At 59.0% G+C, this 19,826-nt stretch overlaps 1 protein-coding gene across 2 annotated transcripts; it reads left to right on the forward strand.

Moving 5' to 3' along the window:
* The first annotated feature begins 15,103 nt into the window (after positions 1 to 15,103).
* Asb6 (ankyrin repeat and SOCS box containing 6) lies at positions 15,104 to 19,750 on the forward strand. 2 transcript variants are annotated; one of them, XM_004849134.3, is made up of 6 exons: positions 15,107 to 15,367; positions 16,836 to 17,017; positions 17,742 to 17,848; positions 17,932 to 18,040; positions 18,390 to 18,476; positions 18,589 to 19,750. In XM_004849134.3, the coding sequence occupies exons 1-6, from the start codon at positions 15,255 to 15,257 to the stop codon at positions 19,254 to 19,256; spliced, it is 1,266 nt and encodes a 421-aa protein (XP_004849191.1). In that variant the 5' UTR covers positions 15,107 to 15,254; the 3' UTR covers positions 19,257 to 19,750. The 2 variants fall into 2 exon arrangements, with proteins under 2 accessions (XP_004849194.1, XP_004849191.1); XM_004849137.4 differs by lacking the exon at positions 17,932 to 18,040 and having other exon boundaries at positions 15,104 to 15,367.
* The last annotated feature ends 76 nt before the right edge of the window (positions 19,751 to 19,826 follow it).

Here is a 19,826-nt window from a genome sequence, read left to right on the forward strand (position 1 = left end):
CGCCCAGCGCTGACGCACGTCGGGGAGAAACTTTCCTCCCTCCCAGCCGCCGGGCGCGCGCCCCTGGGGGAGGGGAGGGGAGGGCCGGGGGCGGGGCGGGGACGGCACCGCCCCCTCCCCACCCACGCTGCAGGTCGGGGAGGTCCGCGCGTGGGCTCCTTCGAGCCCCCACACGAGGCTCCCTGGAGGGGACCACGGCAAGTCCCTTCTGTCCCCAACCCCTCGACCTGTGATGGGCACACTCCCAGAGGCCGAGGTCCACCTGCACCCCTCATGCGCGTCTTCCACCCGGTTCTCTTCCGCGGCCCTGGGAAACGCGGTGACCATTTGTCTTTCCTGTCCCCCGCGGGTGACACCTGGGTGGCCACCCGCAGCCAGCCCCAGGCCCTCCCGAGCCAGGAGGAAAGAGTCTCCCTGGGCCACCCCTCGTCACACCCGGGGGACAGACTGACTGACAGATGGGTTCAGGGAGCGAGGGCAGAGCCCTGTTTCTGCCCTTGTTTTTCTTTTCCGAGGAAGGCTGAGAAAAGACGCCGGGAGCAGGGACTCTGGGGCTCCAGATGTCGGGACTCACCCCAGGACGCTGCTTCCTGCCGTGTCCCCCTGCCCCCCGCCACCACCAGAGAGGCATGAGCCATGTCACAAGACACCCCAAGAGGCCTTCAGAGGGCAGGGGCGCCCTAAGGAAACCGCCGGCTGCCCTGGGCATCTGAGTCCAGAAGCAGGAGGAGGCATCAGTTTGAGTCAGGAGTCACCCCCAAAATGCTGCTGGGTGTCCCCCTGAGTGCTTGAGCCACAGCAAGCCTTTGAGATGACAGGGGACAGGTCGAGGGCCTGGAGAGGAACCGACTCCTTTCTTGGGGATCCTCCAAGAGCAGTGTCCAGGGGACAAGCACAGTGGCCTCCCTTCTCCGAGGACAGGGAGTCCACAGCACTACCCAGGGGTGCGTGGCTGCACAGCTGTTGGGGTGCCCTGCCTACACCAACCTCCAGCCGCACTAGGCCGGGTGTTGCCCCCCTGGGCCCCACTCCCCTGAGTGCATCGGCCGAATGCAGTCTGGGCCCTGCAGGGATCCATGCAAGGGTGTGACATCCTGGGTCCTTGGCCTACAATACAGGTCAGGTGTGGGGTGACAGATGGGGAGAGTGAGGCAGCAAAGGCAAAAGCTCCTCTGAGTTGGGAGAAGCGCTGGCATGGTTTGGTCTATGTCCTTCTGTTGGACAGAGAGATAAAATGAAGCTGGGCTTGGTGGCTCACTCCTGTAATCCCAGCACTCATGAGGCTAAGGCAGGAGGATCTCGGGGAGTTTGAGACCAGCCTGGGATACATAGAGGGACCGTGTCTCAAAAAACAAACAAAAACACCCCAAGTAAATAAATAAATAAATAAATAAAAATAGATGGAGCTAAGAAGTGCCATGTTGAGTCTGGTGGGGATGGCAGGGACAGTGGCTTTGTGCCTTCGTGGTCCTGCACATAGGTGATCTCTGCATCCCTGTTGAAGAAGCTGGCCTGACTCAGCCTCCTGGATGCAAATCAAGACCTTGCTGTGGGCCTGACAGGTTTCGTGTAGCCTCTTTGTTACTACAGCACTGCAAATGTGCTGTCGGGGCTGAACGAGTTGTACATGTAGTGAGTGCTCAGCATCAACAAATTTCATCTTCTGCTCTTTGTTATTTATTTATTTACTTATTTATTTTTGTGGTGCTGGGAATCAAACCCAGGGCCTTGCACATGCTAGTCAGGTGCTCTGCCACTGAGCTGCAACCCCCACTTCAACAACTATTATTATTGTTTTTGCTTTTCTTTAAAAAAAAAAAAAGTATCAGTTTTATCTTTTATTTTATTTTTTAGCCAGGATCTTGCCACGTAGTTCAGACCAGCCTCGAACTCACCATGCAGCCCAGACTGGCTTTGAACTCATGGTGATCTTCCTGCCTCAGCCTCCCAAGTGCTGGGATCGCAGGCGTGGGCCACCATGCCCGGCACAATTATTATTTTTGTTACGTGGATCTGACCAGGGCAGAGTGGGGACATGAGTTGGAAGCGCTCACTGCCCTGACCTGCCAGGATAGGTCTGTGGCTCGTCCTCCTGCGTCTGCAGCACTGGGATGGCGAGGAACCACCCACATGGTTCGGAGAGTGGTGGCCGCTACCCTAGGGCCCTCGGATGCGGCTGGGGAGGCAGGAAGGCAGAGGGGAAGAAACTCAACCACCCCAAGGGAGATTCTGCCTGAAACTGTGCCCAAAAAAAAGCATGGTGGGCACGCCTGTAATCCCAGCACTTGGGAGGCTGAGGCAGGAGGATCTCCATGAGTTCGGGGCCAGCCTGGACTGTACAGCGAGACCCTGTCAAGTCCTCCCAGGAAGATCCGAGCTCTTCAAAACAGTTTCCCTGTCTTCTGCTTTCCCTTTTGATTCCATCCGGGCTACAACCCCGTTAGTTAGTGGCACCCACAACTGGGGTGGGTCTTCCCCTTTCGGTTTGCTGGCCTGCATGTCAGTCACCCACAGACACCCCCAGAACTCACTGTGCACCCCAGACTGGCGTCAAACTCTCCGTGATCCTCCTGCTTCAGCCTCCCGAGAGAGGCGGGACCACAGGCATGGGCCACCCCGCCCCGCCCCTGCTTTCTGTCTTTGAATAGTGGTGTCCACTACTATGTTTAATGAAAGCCTGGTGCCACGTTACTCCCTATTGCTATACATCCTCAGTTATATGCTTAAGAAGAAATGTCCAGAAGTGGGGTTTCTGCTGCGGTAAACACACAGAGGCCTCCCGCAGTGTTGACGTCCGAATTCGGAGCCTGGGAATGCACCACCCGGGAATCCAAGTAGCAGATTGCGCGGCGGACCCGGTGTAACCCCGGGGCCCTCGGAGCAGGAAGAGCCGGGCGCGGTGGGAGACGGAGCCACTGGGCCCCGCTGGCCTTGCAGATGGAGGAAGGGGACGGGCTCGGGACCCCAGAGAAAGACGCCCGCGCTCCAGAGGGTCCTCACCCGGAGCAGGCGCCTCCCCAGCGCCCACGCCGAGCCCCGGACTGTGAGCGAGCAGCGCGCGCGGTCACGGGCAGACAGAAGATCCGCACCCCGGGTCTCCGAGTCTGTGCAACCTGGGGCTTTTGATGCTATTGCTGCGTCGCCCCGGAAAGACTCGCCCGTTTGTACTCCTCGAGGGGTCTCTGTTAGCGTGAGCTTTAATGATCTTCTCTACCCTTCACGAGGCAGATCTTTCAGTCTGCAGATCGTGAGCTATCGCTGGGGGTAAATACCTTTGGTAGTTAATGACCTCTTCCTTCCTTTTTATTTATCTGTCTATCTATCTTTCTATCTATTTATCTATGTATTGGTACTGGGCACTGAACCCAGGGCCTTTGCACTGAGCTACATCCCCAGGACATGTTTACTTTTTCAAGCTTTTGAGACAGAGTCTCACTGTCACTACATTGCACAGTCTGGGGTCCAACTTACGATCATTCCGCCTCAGCCTTCCAGAGTGCTGGGATTTTGCTTTTCTTTATTGAAACGAGGTCTTGCTATTCTCCCCAGGCAGCCTCAAACTTGCCATCCTCCTGCCTCAGCCTCCCAGCGCTGGCATTATAGGCATGCGCCCCTGTGCCCAGCCAGCACTTCAAGTCTTATTGGCAAAATGTCTGTTTAGCGTCACCGGCCTGAAACGGCTCTCTCTCTCTTATACTGAGTTACTCTAGGGTCCTCCTGTAGCCATGGCGACCTTCACAGGACTGGCTGTCAGTCACCACAGGACTGGCTGTCAGTCACCGCAGGACCAGGCCCATTTTTCAGATGGGGAAACAGAGGCTGAGGACAAGGACTCCCAAGGCTGTTGCTCACCAGCTCACATACAGAGCCTGTTTCAAAGCGGTGGCCGAGCCCAGGTGGCACACGCGGCCCCAGGCGGAACCCTGTCCACTGCGACATTCCGGGGAGCCATGGACACCACAGGCTGCTGTGACTCAGACGTGGCCGGGCGAGACTGCAACCGGCCGCAGCGCCCTGTACCTTTCCTGTCGGGACATCCGGCTGTCCCTCTGCTCGGTGTCCAGACCTCCCCGAGCCTCGGGCCCCTTCCTGGGGACCTCCCGACTGCGACCCCTGCGGAAGTGACAACCTCAGCCCTTGGTGAGGCTGAAATATTGTGCAGCCCACAGTACCCGAATCCCTGAGTGCCGTACACCTAGGATCAAAAATATAAAAAAGCCAGGCGTGGTGGTGCACACCTGCAATCCTAGCACTTGGGAGGCTGAGGCAGGAGGATCGTCGTGAGTTCGAGGCCAGCCTGGACTACATAGGGAGACTGACCCCATCTCAAAAAACCAAAGCAACAACAACAAAAATATATCTGTACTAAATGCGTTACAGGTATTTTTCTTGTCCTTATTCCCCAAACAGTATCTCATAAGAACTATTCATAGCATGCACATTATATTAGGATTGGGAGGAATCTAGATGTCATTTATTTGTTTTGGGGTGGTTTTTTTTGGTACTGGGGATCGATAGGTGTCATTTAAAGGACACGGAAGGTGCAGGGATGATTCACAGACACTGTGCCACTTACCTCAGGGACCGGAAGGGAGCAGGATTTGGTACCCATGAGGGTCCTGGCGCCGTCCCCGAGGTAACGAGGAACAATGGTACCCTTTGGGGAATGCGCCTGCCCTCCCAGCAGATTCAGACCAAGGTGTCTCTGGGGTCGCCCACCTCCCATGAAACGAGCTTCCTGCAAGTAGGGCAACCACAGCCTCCTGTACCGCTCAAGGCAAGAAGGGAGACAGCTCAGGGGGTGCAACTTCTGAGACCTGGCAAGCTTGCCGGGCTCCTGATCACCAGGCCAGGTTGTTCCATGGGAATTAGGGCTGGGAAGTTAGCCTTTTCCTCTGGAGGAGTTATCCCTTTTTAAAATAGAAGAAGCAAATAATGAAACCCCTTGTGTTTCCCTTTTTTGCCCTTGCTACCAGGAAACCCAAAGCCAATATGAAGACATGATCACAGTAACACTCTGTCCAGATGGCCAGTCAGTGTAATGTTGGGCCACTTGCTGCCCTCTCTGAACGCAGCTTCTTCCCGGAAGAGGCCTACTGTGGCCTCCTGACACTGCAGCCCTGAGTCGAGGGGCACGATCTGCCCTTTTCTTCGTTGTGTGGCACATGGTGGGCCACCAATGCCAAGGTGGCCTCCAGGGGGGTCTGGGCTCCTGCGGAACCAGCAGGCCTGGGTCAGGCCCTGGCTCGAGGGCTGGGGACAAAAGACAAGCTGCTGGTGAAGGCCACCCGAGTGCACACCCCGGTGGGCAGGGTGGAGTGCTGGGTTCCTGGCAGGTGCCCCTCAGGGGCCTCAGGGGCAGCAGGCACCCCAGCGAGACAGGCCAGTACACACCAGCCTGAAGGACTCTCCCACCGGGATTTATTGAGCACCTACTGCATATCGAGGCTGCCACAGAGCTCAGGGCCCTCAGCCCTGGCAGTGCACCCAGGCTACACTGAGACTGGGCCATGGCAGCCATGCGTGGACGACTGAAATCGGGTGGGCTCAGCTGTGTGTTCCCGCAAATACTACATGGTGAGTGTTTAAATCAAAAGTGGAAACAGGAGACAGGACTCTTGCCAAAGGGAAGGGCATGGAGAGGTGGCGGGAGGGGAAAAGAATTAAGCTGCATATGCCAACTCCCATGAGGAGTCTGGTCACTGCATACTGCAAAGGAGTACTAATGAAAATTTTAAAAATTTAAATCATTATAGTAAAAGACTCATTGCCATGAATCCCCCCAATCCTCCTTGCTTCGAGCACACTTATCCCATGGTTCTTGCTGCTTCTGGAAGCAGTTCTGCAAATCCTCTTTCCTGAGGGTTTTTTCCCAGTCACTTCAATGTGCTAAATTGATTCAGAATGTTTATGGCAATTCCTGTCAAATAAAAACACGATGATGAGTCCTCATCCACCTTATTCGCCAGATCTGGCACCGTGTGACATCCGGCTCCTCCCTAAAGTCAAAATGACCACGAAAGAGAAATATTTTCAATGGATTCAGGACATCAAGGCAGCCAGGACAGTGGAACTAAAGACACTCAGGAACGAGGACTGCAGAGCTGCTGCAGGAAGCGACAGGGACAATGGGATGAGGGTTTTTGAAGCGAGGGGGAGGATTTTGAGGGGATTCATGGCTGTGTGTCTTTCACTGTAACACATTTTTGAATGTAAATGTTCACCATATATTTTGGGGGTTTTTTGTGTGGCTTTTTTGCTCTTTTTTTGGGTACCAGGGATTGAACTCAGATCCTTGCTCTTGCTTGTGCAGCAGGCGGCGAAACCACTGAGCTAAATCCCCAGCCCTCACCATATATTTTGATAGTATAGGGTGTGTCCGGCTGTGCAGGACAGACACCTTGCCCGGGGCGCCCTTTGGCGGAGAACTCTCCAGTCGCAGGTAGAACACTCAGGCTTGGAGGAGAAAGAACCCCTGATTAAGGATGCCCCCTCCCTCCCCCGGATGTGGGGGCCCAGCTGCTGGGGGAGCCCAGGGCCTTGGCAAAGCCTTCTGCTGCCCGAAGGTCCTGCCTGTGCCCTCCGGGCCGGCAACATCTTGCTGTCATTACTCTGCGGCTGAGCCTAGCCACGCTGGGCTCCCAGAAGGGGGGGGGACCCAGGAGCGGGGGACAGGGCGGGGCTCAGGGCTCTCAGCTGCCGGCTTAATTGGGGATATAATAGTTATTATTATTTATAACGTGCTCTTGAACCCCGGCCAGGAGGGCGTGTTCGCAGCCTGCCCCGTGCAGGCAGGCGTTAAATAATTAAACCAAGGGTCTAATCAGGCGGCCCAGCTCCCTGTGGGCGTCACTTCCTCAGTTTGCTGATTGCTGATATTTTGGGGGTGAAATATGACCATTTTTATGACCAAAGAGATCAGAGCTCCAAAGGGGGAAAAATAAAAAAGGCAAAAAGAGGAGAGGGCCACTTCCAGTTTTCCTTCCCTCGGCCTTCGCGGCCTGCTGAAGTTTCTCCGGACACGAGGAGATTTACACGCCTTCCTGCAGGGAGCCCTAAATCACTCGCAGCCCTCCGGGTCCGAGCCGCACGCAGGACACCGAGTCATTGAGAAATGAGCGGCCTCCCCCGGAATCGCCGGGCGGCCCCAACAAGCAGAATGCCTAATGACTTTTTTTGAAGTCGAGGTCAAGGTTTTTTAAATAAAACAATCTGTATTAATGCAATTTCCTCTTTAGCTGCAGCACTGGATTCGCCCCACCTCTTTTTGGAAGCGGGAGGCCGAGAGGGGAAGGGCATCATTTTTCTCCCTCTAGACAGCGGGTCCCTAATGAGCCAGATTTATTTAAGAATCTGTACATCATCACCTCGTCCAGGCCTCCGACAGGACCCAGGCTCACCCTGTCCGCGTGTTTCGGATTAGTGGGCCGCATGGACACCCCCCCCCCAGCCCAGGTCTCCCCTCTCCCTCCCGGGGACCTGGGCGCAGACTGGTGCCCGGATTTTGGGTCTGGCTGTCCCCCATCTGCCCCCACCCGCTCTGACTGCCCGGCTCTTCCTCTTTCAGACCTGATCCTTCATCCCATCCCCATCCTGCTGCCCAGCCTGCTCCCCACCTTCCTGGGGGCCCCTTCAGGAGTTATGGCCATGACTCCCCCGACACAGAGCTGAGTTCCAGTCCAGTGTGTGCTCCTCGCTGCCTGGTGACTCTGGGCCGCTATTCAGATTCCCTCAGGCGTCCAGCCTTTTTATTTGGAGTTGTTTTTGTTTTTTTGAGACAGGGTCTCACTGTGTAGTTCAGGCTGGCCTTGAACTCACTATGCAGCCCAGGCTGGCCTCCAACTTAGGGTGATCCTCCTGCCTCAGCCTCCCCGTGTTGGGATGACAGGTGTGGGACACTACACCAGGCACAGCCTTCCAGCCCTTACCAGTCTTTTGTGTCAAATGGGCGTAAGCAGAGCAAGGCTGTGCGGGGCGTGTCAGGGCCTCCATCTGCCTGACCCAGCCCCATAATGCATGGCCACTTCCCCAGTGACAGCCCGGTCACCACCCTCCCTGCTCCAGGAGCTGTAGCAGGGCTGGGGTACAGGACCTGCTCTGCTCCCACCCAGGCTGCACCAAAACCTGGGGCTGAGCCCTGCTACCCGCGGTTTTACTGGGTGCCTTCACAGGGCCGGGGTACAGTGGTGGAGCGGCAAGCTGACCCCTGGAAGTCATTACACTGAGACTGAGAGAGGGAGGGAATGAGAAGCCAGATGCAGTGGCTCATGGTGCACACCTGTAATCCTAGCATTTGAGAGGCTGAGGCAGGAGGATTGCAGGTTCAAGGCCAGCCTGGGTCACAGTGAGACTGTCTCAAACAATAAAACAAAACAAAGAGTGAGAAGATCAGGGCCCCACAGGGGGCAAAGGGGGGGGGGAGGGCTCCTCTAGGGAAGGGGGAGCCACACTGGGCAGGCACTGTGCCTCAGTTTCCCCTCCGTGCCATGGAGCTTGAGTCAGATCTTTTAAACTGTTGTGCAGGCCCCGAGGAGCTGGGACATCTGTCACACACATCTGTGCCGAGCCCCTTCCTCTGCCTGCCCTGGCTGGACCCCAGGGCCCAGCTGTCCAGGGTAAGTGTGCCCCTGGACAGAGGTCAAAGCCACCTGGAATCGTTTGGGCTGGAGCTGGCTTTTAGGAGCCAGTGTTGGGTTTAGGGAGGAAGCAAGGGTGCAGAGGTGGCCTCCGCAGGCACCCCGAGTCTGTGTCACCCCTAGACTGTGTCCCTAGACCCCTGGCTGGCAGCAGCTGGGAGCAGCTCAGGCCAAGGAGGAACAGAAGTGTGGGGAGCAGGGGCAAAAAGCGGCTGAAAGAGAGGCTGGGCCAGGGTCGGAGGGCTCTGGCTTGGGGAGCTGGGGACCCCCCACCCGTTCTCATGCCCAGAGCTGACCCCACGCTCACAGGACAGAGACGCACCCACTCTGCTCCCACCCGTGTCAACTCCTGACCCCTTCGACCCGCTCCGACCTCCGATGATGTGGGGCGAGGGCAGCCTGTGCGGGGTGGGCAGCGGCCGGCACAGGCTCCCTGTCACCAGGACCTATGCCAATTATCAACCTGGGAAGCCCAGGGCTGAGGGGAGACCCTGTCCCAAAGTGAAAAAGACAAAGGAAGGGCTGGGCATGTAGCTCACTGATAAGGCCCTGGGTTCAATTCCTACCACCAAAATCTCCGGCACCACCACCGTGCTGGCGCTGCCACGCTCGAGCCCGGGGGACTCGGGCAAGTCACCTCCCTCGCCCTAATCGGGAGGACAGAGTGTCGGCACCCACGCTGGGGACTCGCCCCATGCGTCAGGCAGGGCGTGAGGTCTGGGGCTTCCTGTCCCCACCTGTGAAATGCACGTGTGCCCCTCGTCTATGGCCACCGCCCGCCTTGCAGAGGGCCACGCTGTCCCTCCCTCCCCGCATCTCCCATCTCTCCCTCGGCTCCTCTTCGTGGCACTCTGGTCTCTGCTGCCTCCTTGCCTCCCCCTTCCCATCCGATGGCCAGGAGCCCTGTCCCGGCCGGACGCAGCTCTCCCAGGCCCCGGATTCCCTTTCACAGCAGAGAGCTGGAAAGAGGAGGGCTGGGGAGGAATGGAAGCCTGCATATTGGTTCCAGATGTGGCCCCGCTCGCTTGCAGCCTCCCCAGCAACTTAATTAAATTCTCCCAGACAGCCAGGAGGGTTCTTAATGATCGAGTTTCCCGGCTCCCTCCTAGGGCAGCGCTGGCCGCTGTCTCCCTGACAGATGGCCTTTGGGTCATTCCTGCCCGGCACAGCAAGCCAAGCGGCGGCAGCGGGGGGGGGGGGGGTGTGCCAGGCAGCACAGGGGACCCCCCCCCACCCCCACCCCCAAAGGGCATGGAGCCCCTTGGGCTGGGCTGGAGGGCGCTCAGTGGTCCCCTCCCTGAGCTCCCTCCCTGAGCTGGCCTGCGGGGATAGAGGCCAGGGGGCCCTCTAGGACGGGTGAGTCTTTTCCCAGCCATTGTGGGGGGGCTTGGACCTTCCTGGCACCCCCAACCCCTGGCAGAACAACCCTGGCTCCCGGGGACAGGGCTGGGCTTGAGGCAGAAGCAGGGGGCCAGCATTGGAAGGTGAAAGGCTCCCCCTGTTTCCTGGGCTCCTGGGCCACATCCTCACCTGCTAGACTCCCCTGAACCCCTTCTTGGGCTGAGTGAAGGCCCACACTCACTCCTGTCTCAGGGTGAGGGGTCCAGGGGTCCAAGGGAAGCCTTCCATGTGAACAGTGGGGTTGGGGGTGGCACGGGATGAGGGTCCCCGGCTCAGCCCCTAAGAGGCTCTCAGAGCCCTGCTGGGACCCAGCACCAGGCAGCTGGGATGGGGCGAAGGGTTATGGCCAGAAGGCGGGTGGGGAGGCAGAGGCAGGACAGCCCCTGGGAGCAGAGTCCCGGGTTGTCACCTCCAGACATCAGGCTGCCCGAATTCCTCCTGGCGCTTCCGAGCAGGCCAAACCGAATGGGGACAGGAAAGTCCTTGCAGGCCTGGCCGATGGCCCACTACCAGCTCCTGCTGCAGTTCCTAGTGCCTCAGTTTCCATTTTGAATCCACAGAAGGTTAGGCCTCTGGGAAGCCACAAATTGGGACATCGTCCCTGCAGCTTGTAGCCAAATAGGGCCAAGCAAGCTGGCCTTGCAAACAGTGACCCCTAGGTCCTGAGGGTCAGGGGTCAGGGCGGGGTTGGGGTGTGAGGAGAAGGGAGGGGGAGGAAGGGGCGGGGCCACAGCAGTCCAGCCGGGAGTGTGGGAGGGGGTGGTCCTGGGACTGCACTTCGGAGGATGCCAGCCCCCCACTCTGTGCCCGGGAGCCCCCAGACCAGCCCAGAGTGACCCTGAAGGCTGCCACCGTGAAAAGACAGAAATGGTCCATGCTTTCCAAACATTGCACATGAGAAGCTGCCAAACCAAAAGAAAGAAAAAAAAGGAAAAGGATAAAGGAAAAAAGAAATGAAGGAGGGCTTGAGGGCCCTCCTCTATCCAGTTCTGGGGATTGAACCCAGGGCCTTGCTACTGGGCTACATCTGTGGCCATTTAAAAAATAATTTAAAACGTTTGAGAAAAGTTCCCTCTAAGTTGCCTAGGCTGAGCTTGGAGTGTTTTTTTGTTTGTTTGTTTGTTTGTTTTTTGGTTTTGTGAGGCAAGGTTTCCCTTTGTAGCTCAGGCTGGCCCTGAACTGACTATGTAGCCCAGGCTGGCCTTGAACTCAGGGTGATTCTCCTGCCTCAGCCTCCTCAGTGCTGGGATTACAGGCGTGTGCCACCATGCTCAGTTCAATTTCAGTCTTTTTTTTTTTTTTTTACTTTTTCGGGACCGGGGATCGAACCTGGGACCTTGTGCTTGTGAGGCAGGCGTGGCACCACTGAGGTAAATCCCGGCTCTCTGAGCTTGAACTTCTGATCCCACCTCAGCCTCCCCAGTAGCTGGGATGACGGCATGTGCCCTGGCTGCAGACTGTCCGGGTGGGGGACATGGACACCAAGAGGGAATGGAGCTCCCTAGTGCTGCCCGGCAGGCACAGGCATGAGTGAGTGAGTACCTGTGTGTGTGTGTGTGTGTGTGTGTGGCGCGCGCGTAGGACTGCGTGGCCATGATCCTGGGGGGCATGTGGCCGTGTGTGGGTTTACAGATCAGTGAGAAAGTGTGTGAGAGCCAGGGTGTGTGTGTGTGAAAGTGAGTGTATCTGTGTGTGCAAGAGAGTGACAGTGAGGCGGAGGGAGGGAGGGCTGGGATGGGGCATGGTGTTGCCTTGGAGCAGGAGCTCCCATGTGAACCCCTCTCTAAGGCTCTGCTAGCTACGACACGGAGGTCCTGGTATGACTAATGCCTGGGTTATCATGAAGAATTAAGACTGATGTGTGTTGAGCTCCTATCTAACCCAATGAACCCCAGACCGACGGGCCAAGGCAGGTGCAGGAGACCTCTGCAAAGTCACCTGCTGGGGGAATGGCATCAGTGGTTGGAGAGGGAGGGCAAACAGGGCTGTGGACTCTACTCATGTTCACGCCCTGCAGCTCAGGGGTAGGAGGAGTGCCAGGGCTGATGCAGGATTTCAAGTCTCAGGTAAGATGCACTTGTAGTGGTTACCTTTCCATTGTCGGCACAAAACACCTGACACACACAGCTTTAAGGAGAGGTTCATTGTGGCTCATAGTTTCGGAGGCTTCAGTCCAAGGTCACCTGGCTGTAAGGCAGGAACAGCTTGGCAGAAGGACCTGGTGGAGGAGACCTGCTCAGCTGACGGTGAACAGGAATCAAAGAGAGAGGGAGGAGCCAGAAGGAAGGGGAGGGGCCAGGATGTGCGACCCCCAGGCCACCTCCCCAGGGACCTGCTTCAACTGTGCCCCACCCCCTAATCCCCCTTCAGCTCTGAGCCCACAAATGCATGGGTTCATGATCAACCACCTTTCCAGGCCCCAGAACATGCAGCACTGGGGCTCAAGCCTTCATTCCATGAGTCTTTGGGCGATCCTTCATCTTGAAGCCCTAAAAATACTGGAGAAAAGGTAGAAGATACATGGAAACAGAAAGATGGAAGGTCCTGGGTCTTGGAGATAACAGCCCACAGCATCTCAGCCTGGGGCTTTCAAGAATGGAACCAACCGTTCACACACACACACACACACACACACACACACACACGCACACCCCAAATGCAACTGTACTATGTCCATTCTTCGGTGATTTACTTTGTCCAATGACTAGGGTCTCGAATACAGCAAGTCTTATCTGTTAGCTGTTATCACTGTCAGTCTCTCTTTTTTTGGAGTTTTTTTGTTTTTGTTTTTTGGAGTTTTTTGTCCTTTGTGACCCTCCTGTGCCTATCCTTTGCCCATGTTGTAATGGGGCTTTGGCTTTCTGTTTATGCACGAGGGCTGTGTCCACCCTGAACGTGGACTAGGACAGAGCCATCCCCCCGGGGCCTAGGCACTGGGTGTTTGTTCCCAGGAGCCCTACTCTACTGAGGAGCCCTGGACTTGGGTGGGATGGAGGTCTAGACCAGGCACTGGCAAGGGAAGAGAGAAGGTCAGGGCTGAAACGGGCTTGGAGTGACAGAGCTTTAGCGGGAGGCAGATGAAGGAAATCAGGTCACCCCTGCTCATGTGGTCAGTGGGAGATCGAGGGGCAGGGATGCTCTCGCAACAGGGGCCTGGGGACAGCGGGCAGTGGGTCTGCACCCCAGCGTGGTGCCCCAGCTCTGTGGGAGTGCAGAGTCAGCTCCCCCACCACGTGTCCAGTTCCCTTCCAACCCAGAGGACCGGTGAGGGCCCTGAAGCCCCAGAGGCCAGATGTACCAAAAGGTTGCACACATGAGGCTAAAGTCTCCTCTGCACTGTGCGACGTTTTGGAAGTGCCCAAACCTCTCTGAGCCTGTTTCCTTGCTCCTGAAATGGGGTGTAACGTCACCTACTTAACAGGCTTTCCTGGATTGGGATCTGAGTGTCCTGCCTTGAGCAGAGGGCCTGGCTATCACAGCACTGTACGCACAGCGAACTGAATGTCCTCAGGGGAACTGTCACTGCCCAGCCCTCTGCTGGCAGGGCCCTTGAGCGACCTGGGGAGCTCTCCACTGCATCCAACGCTGTCAGACTACAAGGCCTGGGCCTGGTGTCAGCATTATAATGGCATTAAGTGTGTCCTGTTCTCCAAAAACAATTTCAGTTCTGAGCCTGGACACCTGGAAAGTGACCTTATTTGGAAGAGAACTCTTGCAAATACGACCAAGTTAAGACAAGGTCACACTGGGTCTGTGGACTCCAGGTCCAGGGACTGGTGTCACTCAGTGAGGAAGATTCGATTCTGACAGAGACCCAGACATAGAAATGTGGTCACGGGCGGTGGGGGAGGGTTGCTGGACCAATGCTGCCCCAGCCCAGGGTCTCTGGAAGCTGGCAGCGCAGGAGCGAGTCTTTGTATGGGCCGTGGGCCTTGAATTTGAACGTGTGTGTCCAGAACTTGCGGCTGGGAAACCTAAGACAGCCCAGCCCTAAAGGGACTTAACCAGGATGCTCCCCATCTGCCCTTTTAGAGGCTTTGACCGCCCAGTAGGCTGTGACAACTTGTCACCTGATGGAACAACTTTGTTAACCATAACAATAGGGTCCAACAGAGCTCAGCATGGTGGCACAAGCCTGAAATCCCAGCACTTGGGAGGCTGAGGCAGGAAGATCTCTGTGAGTTCGAGGCCAGCCTGGGCTACATAGTGAGATCAGGGCCAGTTAAACTACAAAGGGAGACTCTGCCTCAAAAAACAAACAAATGAACAAACAAACAAACAATAGGTTCCAATTATCCAGCCCCAGCTGTGTACTCTGACTCTGGCTGTGGGACCCCAGGGCTGGCTGGCCCTGGGTACGCTTTGATGGCCTTTTCTTGGGAAGTAGTTTGGCTCGTGCCTGCTCTGCCCATTATTGAATGTTTGTATTGAGACAAATCAGGGTAAATCCAGAAGTCAGGCCTTGGCTGTGTGGCTGGGGGTCCCCGAGGCCCAAGCGGGTGGCTCGAGGGAAGATGCCCCGGTCCCACACGGGGTCCTTGCTGCTGGGCTCCCCTGCGCGACACCCACCCGGCTCTGGACCCAGGGTCTCAGGCGGGCGGGACCGTTCCCATTTCTCAGACAGTTCGCTGGCCCCACCAAGGAAGTGTCCCCACGCCAGTGTGTGTTTGTGTGTGTGGAGGGGCGCTCATCACCCCACAGCGTGCTGCATGGGGACCGAGGTGCCCACTCCTGCCCCGGGTCGGGAGCGGTATCCCGCGTGGGGCTCCGGCTGGCGTCAACCCGGGGAGGTGGGCATTGTTACCCATTCCGTGGGAGGAGCTCCGACGGCGCCCAGCGGCAGAGCGCGGGATCGCATGGCGGGGCAGGGCCGCTGGGCCGGGCAGGAAGCCGGGCCCACCCGGGTCTGGGATCCGGCTGGGATCGTGCCCGCGCCCACGCTGCCCTGAGCCACCCCTGGGGACACCCAGCAGGTCTGCCCCGGGGACGCTCCGCGCCGTGGTCCTCCGAGCCTGCAGGGGACGCTGTGGGCACGCGCACGCTTCTGGGTCTGTGAGGGCCGGAAGTGCGAGTGAGGACCATTTCCGGCGCGCTGCGGAGGCTTGGGAGGTGGACCCGGCAGGGCGCGGGGCTGTCACTGGGGGAGCTGGGAGCTCCCCGCTGGCGTCTCAGGCTGGGCAGAAGGCGGGGCTACACCTCGGCGCCCGAGCCGCCGCGATGCCGTTTCTGCACGGCTTCCGGAGGATCATCTTCGAGTACCAGCCGCTGGTGGATGCCATCCTGGGGGCCCTGGGGATCCAGGACCCCGAGCGGCAGGAGCCCCTGGACAGGTGAGCCGAGGCGGCCAAGTCCCCGGAGCTGGCCCGGAGACGCCGCGGGGCGCGGGTGACCCAGGCGGGTGCCGCGAGGGCCGCAGGGCGGAGGATGAGGCGTCGCCGGTCTCGCCCTGCGCAAGGGAGGGGGTGGAGGCCTCGAGCGCCGCAGTTCTCAGCCCAGAGCAGGGCGACGATGAGTGTTTTGAGGCCGAATTTGCGCTTTGTGCGGACAGCCTAGCCCTCGGTGCAGAGCGGGGAAGGCGTGGAGGGCGGTCCCCGGGCACGACCGCGGCGCTGGGCACTCGCCGTGCGCGCCAGGGTAACTAATTGCCTGTGCACGGGCGCGGTGGAGACGAGCAGAAGCCTGGGGGCGGGGTGTCCCTAAAATTCCAAGGGATGATTAGCAATCCCACGGGGACTTGGTGCCAACTGAGGCTTTCTTCACCACCGGCTCTGCCCACTTTGAGGGAGCAAAATGCAGGGCGAAGTGTTTCCTGAGCTGAAGGTCGCTCGGGGGAACTGCAGGCGTCGGGCAGGAACTCTGTACACATGCCTGTGTCGCGCTGCAGAGCAATGAGCTTGACTCCTGCCCGGGCCCCGAGGGAAGCCTTGAACCAGCCAGCTGGAGGGGTGCAGATGGCTGAGGTTAGGGGAGGGCGAGAGGGGGGCGCGGCGGGGAAAGGGAAGCCTCACCGGGGGGACGCTGTGGGAGCGGCCTGCAAGCGTGGGAGCTGTCCCTGGCGGAGGTTTTTAGGGGTGACCACAGCTGCTCGCAGCGGTTAGGGAGGGCTGGGGGCGGAGCGGGGGTGTGAAGGCCTTACTGGAGGCGGCTCTGCTGCAGGGCCGGCCTGGCATCCTGCAGCTCCAGGAGGGTATTGTCGTGTGTGCGGCTGCGGGTCGTGACCCTCAGCTCCCCTCAGTCCTGATGCCCTGGTGTGAGGCCACATTTGCTGGGGCGCTCAGAAGACAACTGAACAGACCCAGTCCTTCGGCAAGAAGGCCAAGGGGGCAACCTGCTGCAGTTTAAGAGGTGTAGCTTGGCCAGATGAAGGCACACACCTGTAGTACCATTTACCTGGGAGGCTGAGGGCCAGCTTGGGCAACTCAGGGAGACCTTGCCTCCTAATGACAATTTTTTTTTTTCGATATCGGGGATCGAACTCGGGTCCTTGTGCTTGCGCAGCAGGTGACAAAACCACTGAGCTAAATCCCTGGCCTCAAATGACAGTTTTTGAAGAGGCTGGGCATGTGGCTCAGTGTTAGGACACTTCCTGTCATGTGAGGCCCTAAGTTCAGTTCCCAGTGGGCCTGAACAGTGGATGGACGGACAGTTCAGGTGTGCTGTTTCTGTCTCACCCTTCTCCTTGGGAAGACTTTCTGTCCCTCTGTCCCAGGGGTACTAAAGACCACCTGACCCAGGGTGCTGGAGGCAGCTGGCCCCATGGCACATCCATCCCTCAGCTGGTCCCCTCTCGCCGCCCAGGCCCAGTTACGTGGCCAGCGAGGAGAGCCGGTTGCATGTCCTCCGAGAGCTGCTGGAGAAGAAGGCTCACTCCCCGTTCTACCAGGAGGGCGTGAGCAACGCGCTGCTCAAGATGGCCGAGCTGGGGCTCACGCAGGCAGCCGCCATCCTCCTGCGCAGCGGGGCCAACCTCAACTTCGAAGGTCAGTGGGCCGAGCCTCTTTGTTCTTTCAGGAGTGCTGGCCACACTCGGTTCCTGGGCTGTCCCGGGGCTCCCCAGTGGCTCTCTGGACCTGTCCCCGGAGCCAGTGTGCTCTGCCTTGGCCTCATGCTGGATTGAGCCAACTGCCTGCTCCCATGAGGAGGGCTATGCCGCTGCTGGCACTGTGCACGGTTCCAAGGGAAGGCAGTTTTCGGCACCCACTCCCTTGAGCTCTCCTGTGACTTTGCTCATACCTGTTGGGGAGGCAGGAGTGCGTAGGCTTCCTTCCGGCTGATGGTGCCAGGGAAGGTGACAGGTGACAGGCCGACCTGTCCTCCCTGGACTCAGCTGGGGCAGGGGTCGGTCACAGGTAAGGCTCCCCTGGGTGTTGGGCTCTGCTGACCCAGGGCAGCAGCAGCTCCCCTCCCCAGCAGAGGCTGGGGACCTTGTGTACCAGGGTGGGCACTCTGAGGTCCTTCTCATTGGGTGCCTGGCCTTGACAGCCTGCCACACTTCGGGCTTCTCCCAGCGGTTCTGGGAGGGGAGGGCCTGTTTCGTGGCCCCGGTAGACGGGAGAGGAAGCTGAGGCCCAGACAGGGCCAGGAGCGGTCGCCAGGACGCCTCAGGCTCCTAGCAGCTGTGGGGACGGCTGTGTCCTGCCGCTTGCTGCAGGGTTGGTGCTGGGGCTGGGCTGAGCTGAGCTGATGGAGCATTGCCACCTATAGACCCCGTCACCTACTACACGGCTCTGCACATCGCCGTCCTGCGAAACCAGCCAGACATGGTGGAGCTGCTGGTGCGCCACGGGGCTGACATCAACCGGCGGGACCGGGTGAGTGGGTGTCCCCTGCTGGGTGGCAGTTCCGGGCACCCTGGCAGCCCCTGGGCCAACCTGGCTGGTGTTTCTGGGCTCAGATCCATGAGAGCAGCCCCCTGGACCTGGCCAGCGAGGAGCCCGAGAGGCTGTCATGTCTGGAGCGCCTGCTGGAGCTGGGAGCCGATGTCAATGCAGCTGACAAGCACGGTGCGTGGTCTGTGGGCAATAGGTGGCTTGGGGACCGGGCCAGCCCAGGGGGCACTAGGTGAACAGCAGGATGCCAGTCCCTGGCAAGCCTGGTGTGGCTGGCGCACAGGGAGTCTGGTGGCCTTGGAGAGGCTGTGCAGTCACTGTCCCCGAGGGCCCCCTGGGAGGAGCAGTGGCTTCCTACTGGGAGACCCAGCCTAGGTCTCAGGTAGCAACCCGGGCTGCACAGAACTCCCACCTCTTTTGCCCCATCCCTGGCAAGCCCCTTCCTGTTTCCTCCCCCTCCGAGGGTTGCCCAGCCTCCTGCCCCAGGGAAGACAACTGTCCCTGTCCCTCCCCCTCTCCTCAGGGAAGACGGCTCTGCTGCATGCGCTGGCCAGCAGCGATGGGGTCCAAGTGCACAACACGGACAACATCCGGCTCTTGCTGGAGGGAGGTGAGGCTCGGCCACGTCCCCAGTCCCCGTCCGCTTGCACCCAGCAGTGGCTCTGCCCCCACCCCTCTGGCATTGCCGCCTCCATCTTCTGTTTTTCCGATGGCTCTTCCAGGAGCAGACGTCAAGGCCACCACCAAAGACGGGGACACTGTGTTTACCTGCATCATCTTCCTGCTTGGGGAGACCGTGGGCGGGGACAAGGAGGAGGCCCAGATGATCAACCGCTTCTGCTTCCAAGTCACGCAGCTGCTGCTGGCACACGGGGCTGACCCTAGCGAGTGCCCGGCCCATGAGTCCCTCACGCACATCTGCCTCAAAAGCTTCAAGCTGCACTTCCGGCTCCTGCGCTTCCTGCTGGAGTCGGGGGCTGCCTACAACTGCTCCCTGCACGGTGCATCCTGCTGGTCCGGCTTCCACATCATCTTCGAGAGGCTCTGCTCGCACCCGGGCTGCACTGAGGATGAGAGCCACGCAGACCTGCTGCGCAAGGCTGAGACTGTGCTGGACCTCATGGTGACCAACTCCCGGCAGCTCCAACTGCCCTCCAACTTTGACATCCACCCGGTGGGCAGCCTGGCGGACAAGATCCGGGCCCTGCACCACTCCCTGCGGCAGCTAGAGCTCCGCCCCCCATCCCTCAAGCACCTGTGCCGTGTGTACATCCGGCTCTACCTGCAGCCGTGGCCAGTGGACACGAAGGTCAAGGCTCTGCCCCTGCCCGACAGGCTCAAGTGGTACCTCCTCAGTGAGCACAGCGGCGCGGACGAGGACGACAGCTGACAGGGCGGTGGCCAGGAGGCTCCTATGTCCCCAGGACCTGCCCTCCCCTGGGCTGTGGAGCGCCTACGCGTTGGTGGAAGTGGGCGGCATGGAGTCTGGGGTCCTGGGTCCCGCATGGGATGAGCCTGTATCATCCTGCCAGCAGGCCCTGTCCCCAACCCTCCACTTGACCGTCACTCACAGAAGTGCTTTTGGTGAGTGGGGAGAAGATACCCAGGGCCACTCCAGGCCGGCCTTCCTGGGACCCTGTCCCTGCCACCACTGCAGGTCCAGGGGCCACTTCTTGTGCTGGAGGGTGGTCATGCTGCGTGGCAGGATAGGCCTTCCCAAGGGCTCTGGGAGCTGGGGGTCAGGCCCATTAGCTGTGGCATCGCCCTGTGGCCCTCAAGCCACTTCCAGGCTGCAGTCAGGGGGAACTATGTAAAGGCCTCTGGGAAGGAGCTGAGGCTGCCGTACGATGTATTCACATCACAGATTAAATGGATTCTCTTGGCTCTGGGGTCCTTGTGTGACACTAGCCCGTCCCTGCCTGTGCGGGAGGGACCCAGCATGCCCTGAGCAGGGTTGCGG

Source organism: Heterocephalus glaber, unplaced genomic scaffold (genome assembly GCF_053883595.1).
Source record: "Heterocephalus glaber isolate CG9 unplaced genomic scaffold, H.glaber_assembly_v1.0 deba00001479, whole genome shotgun sequence".
Classification (NCBI taxonomy): Eukaryota; Metazoa; Chordata; class Mammalia; order Rodentia; family Bathyergidae; genus Heterocephalus; species Heterocephalus glaber.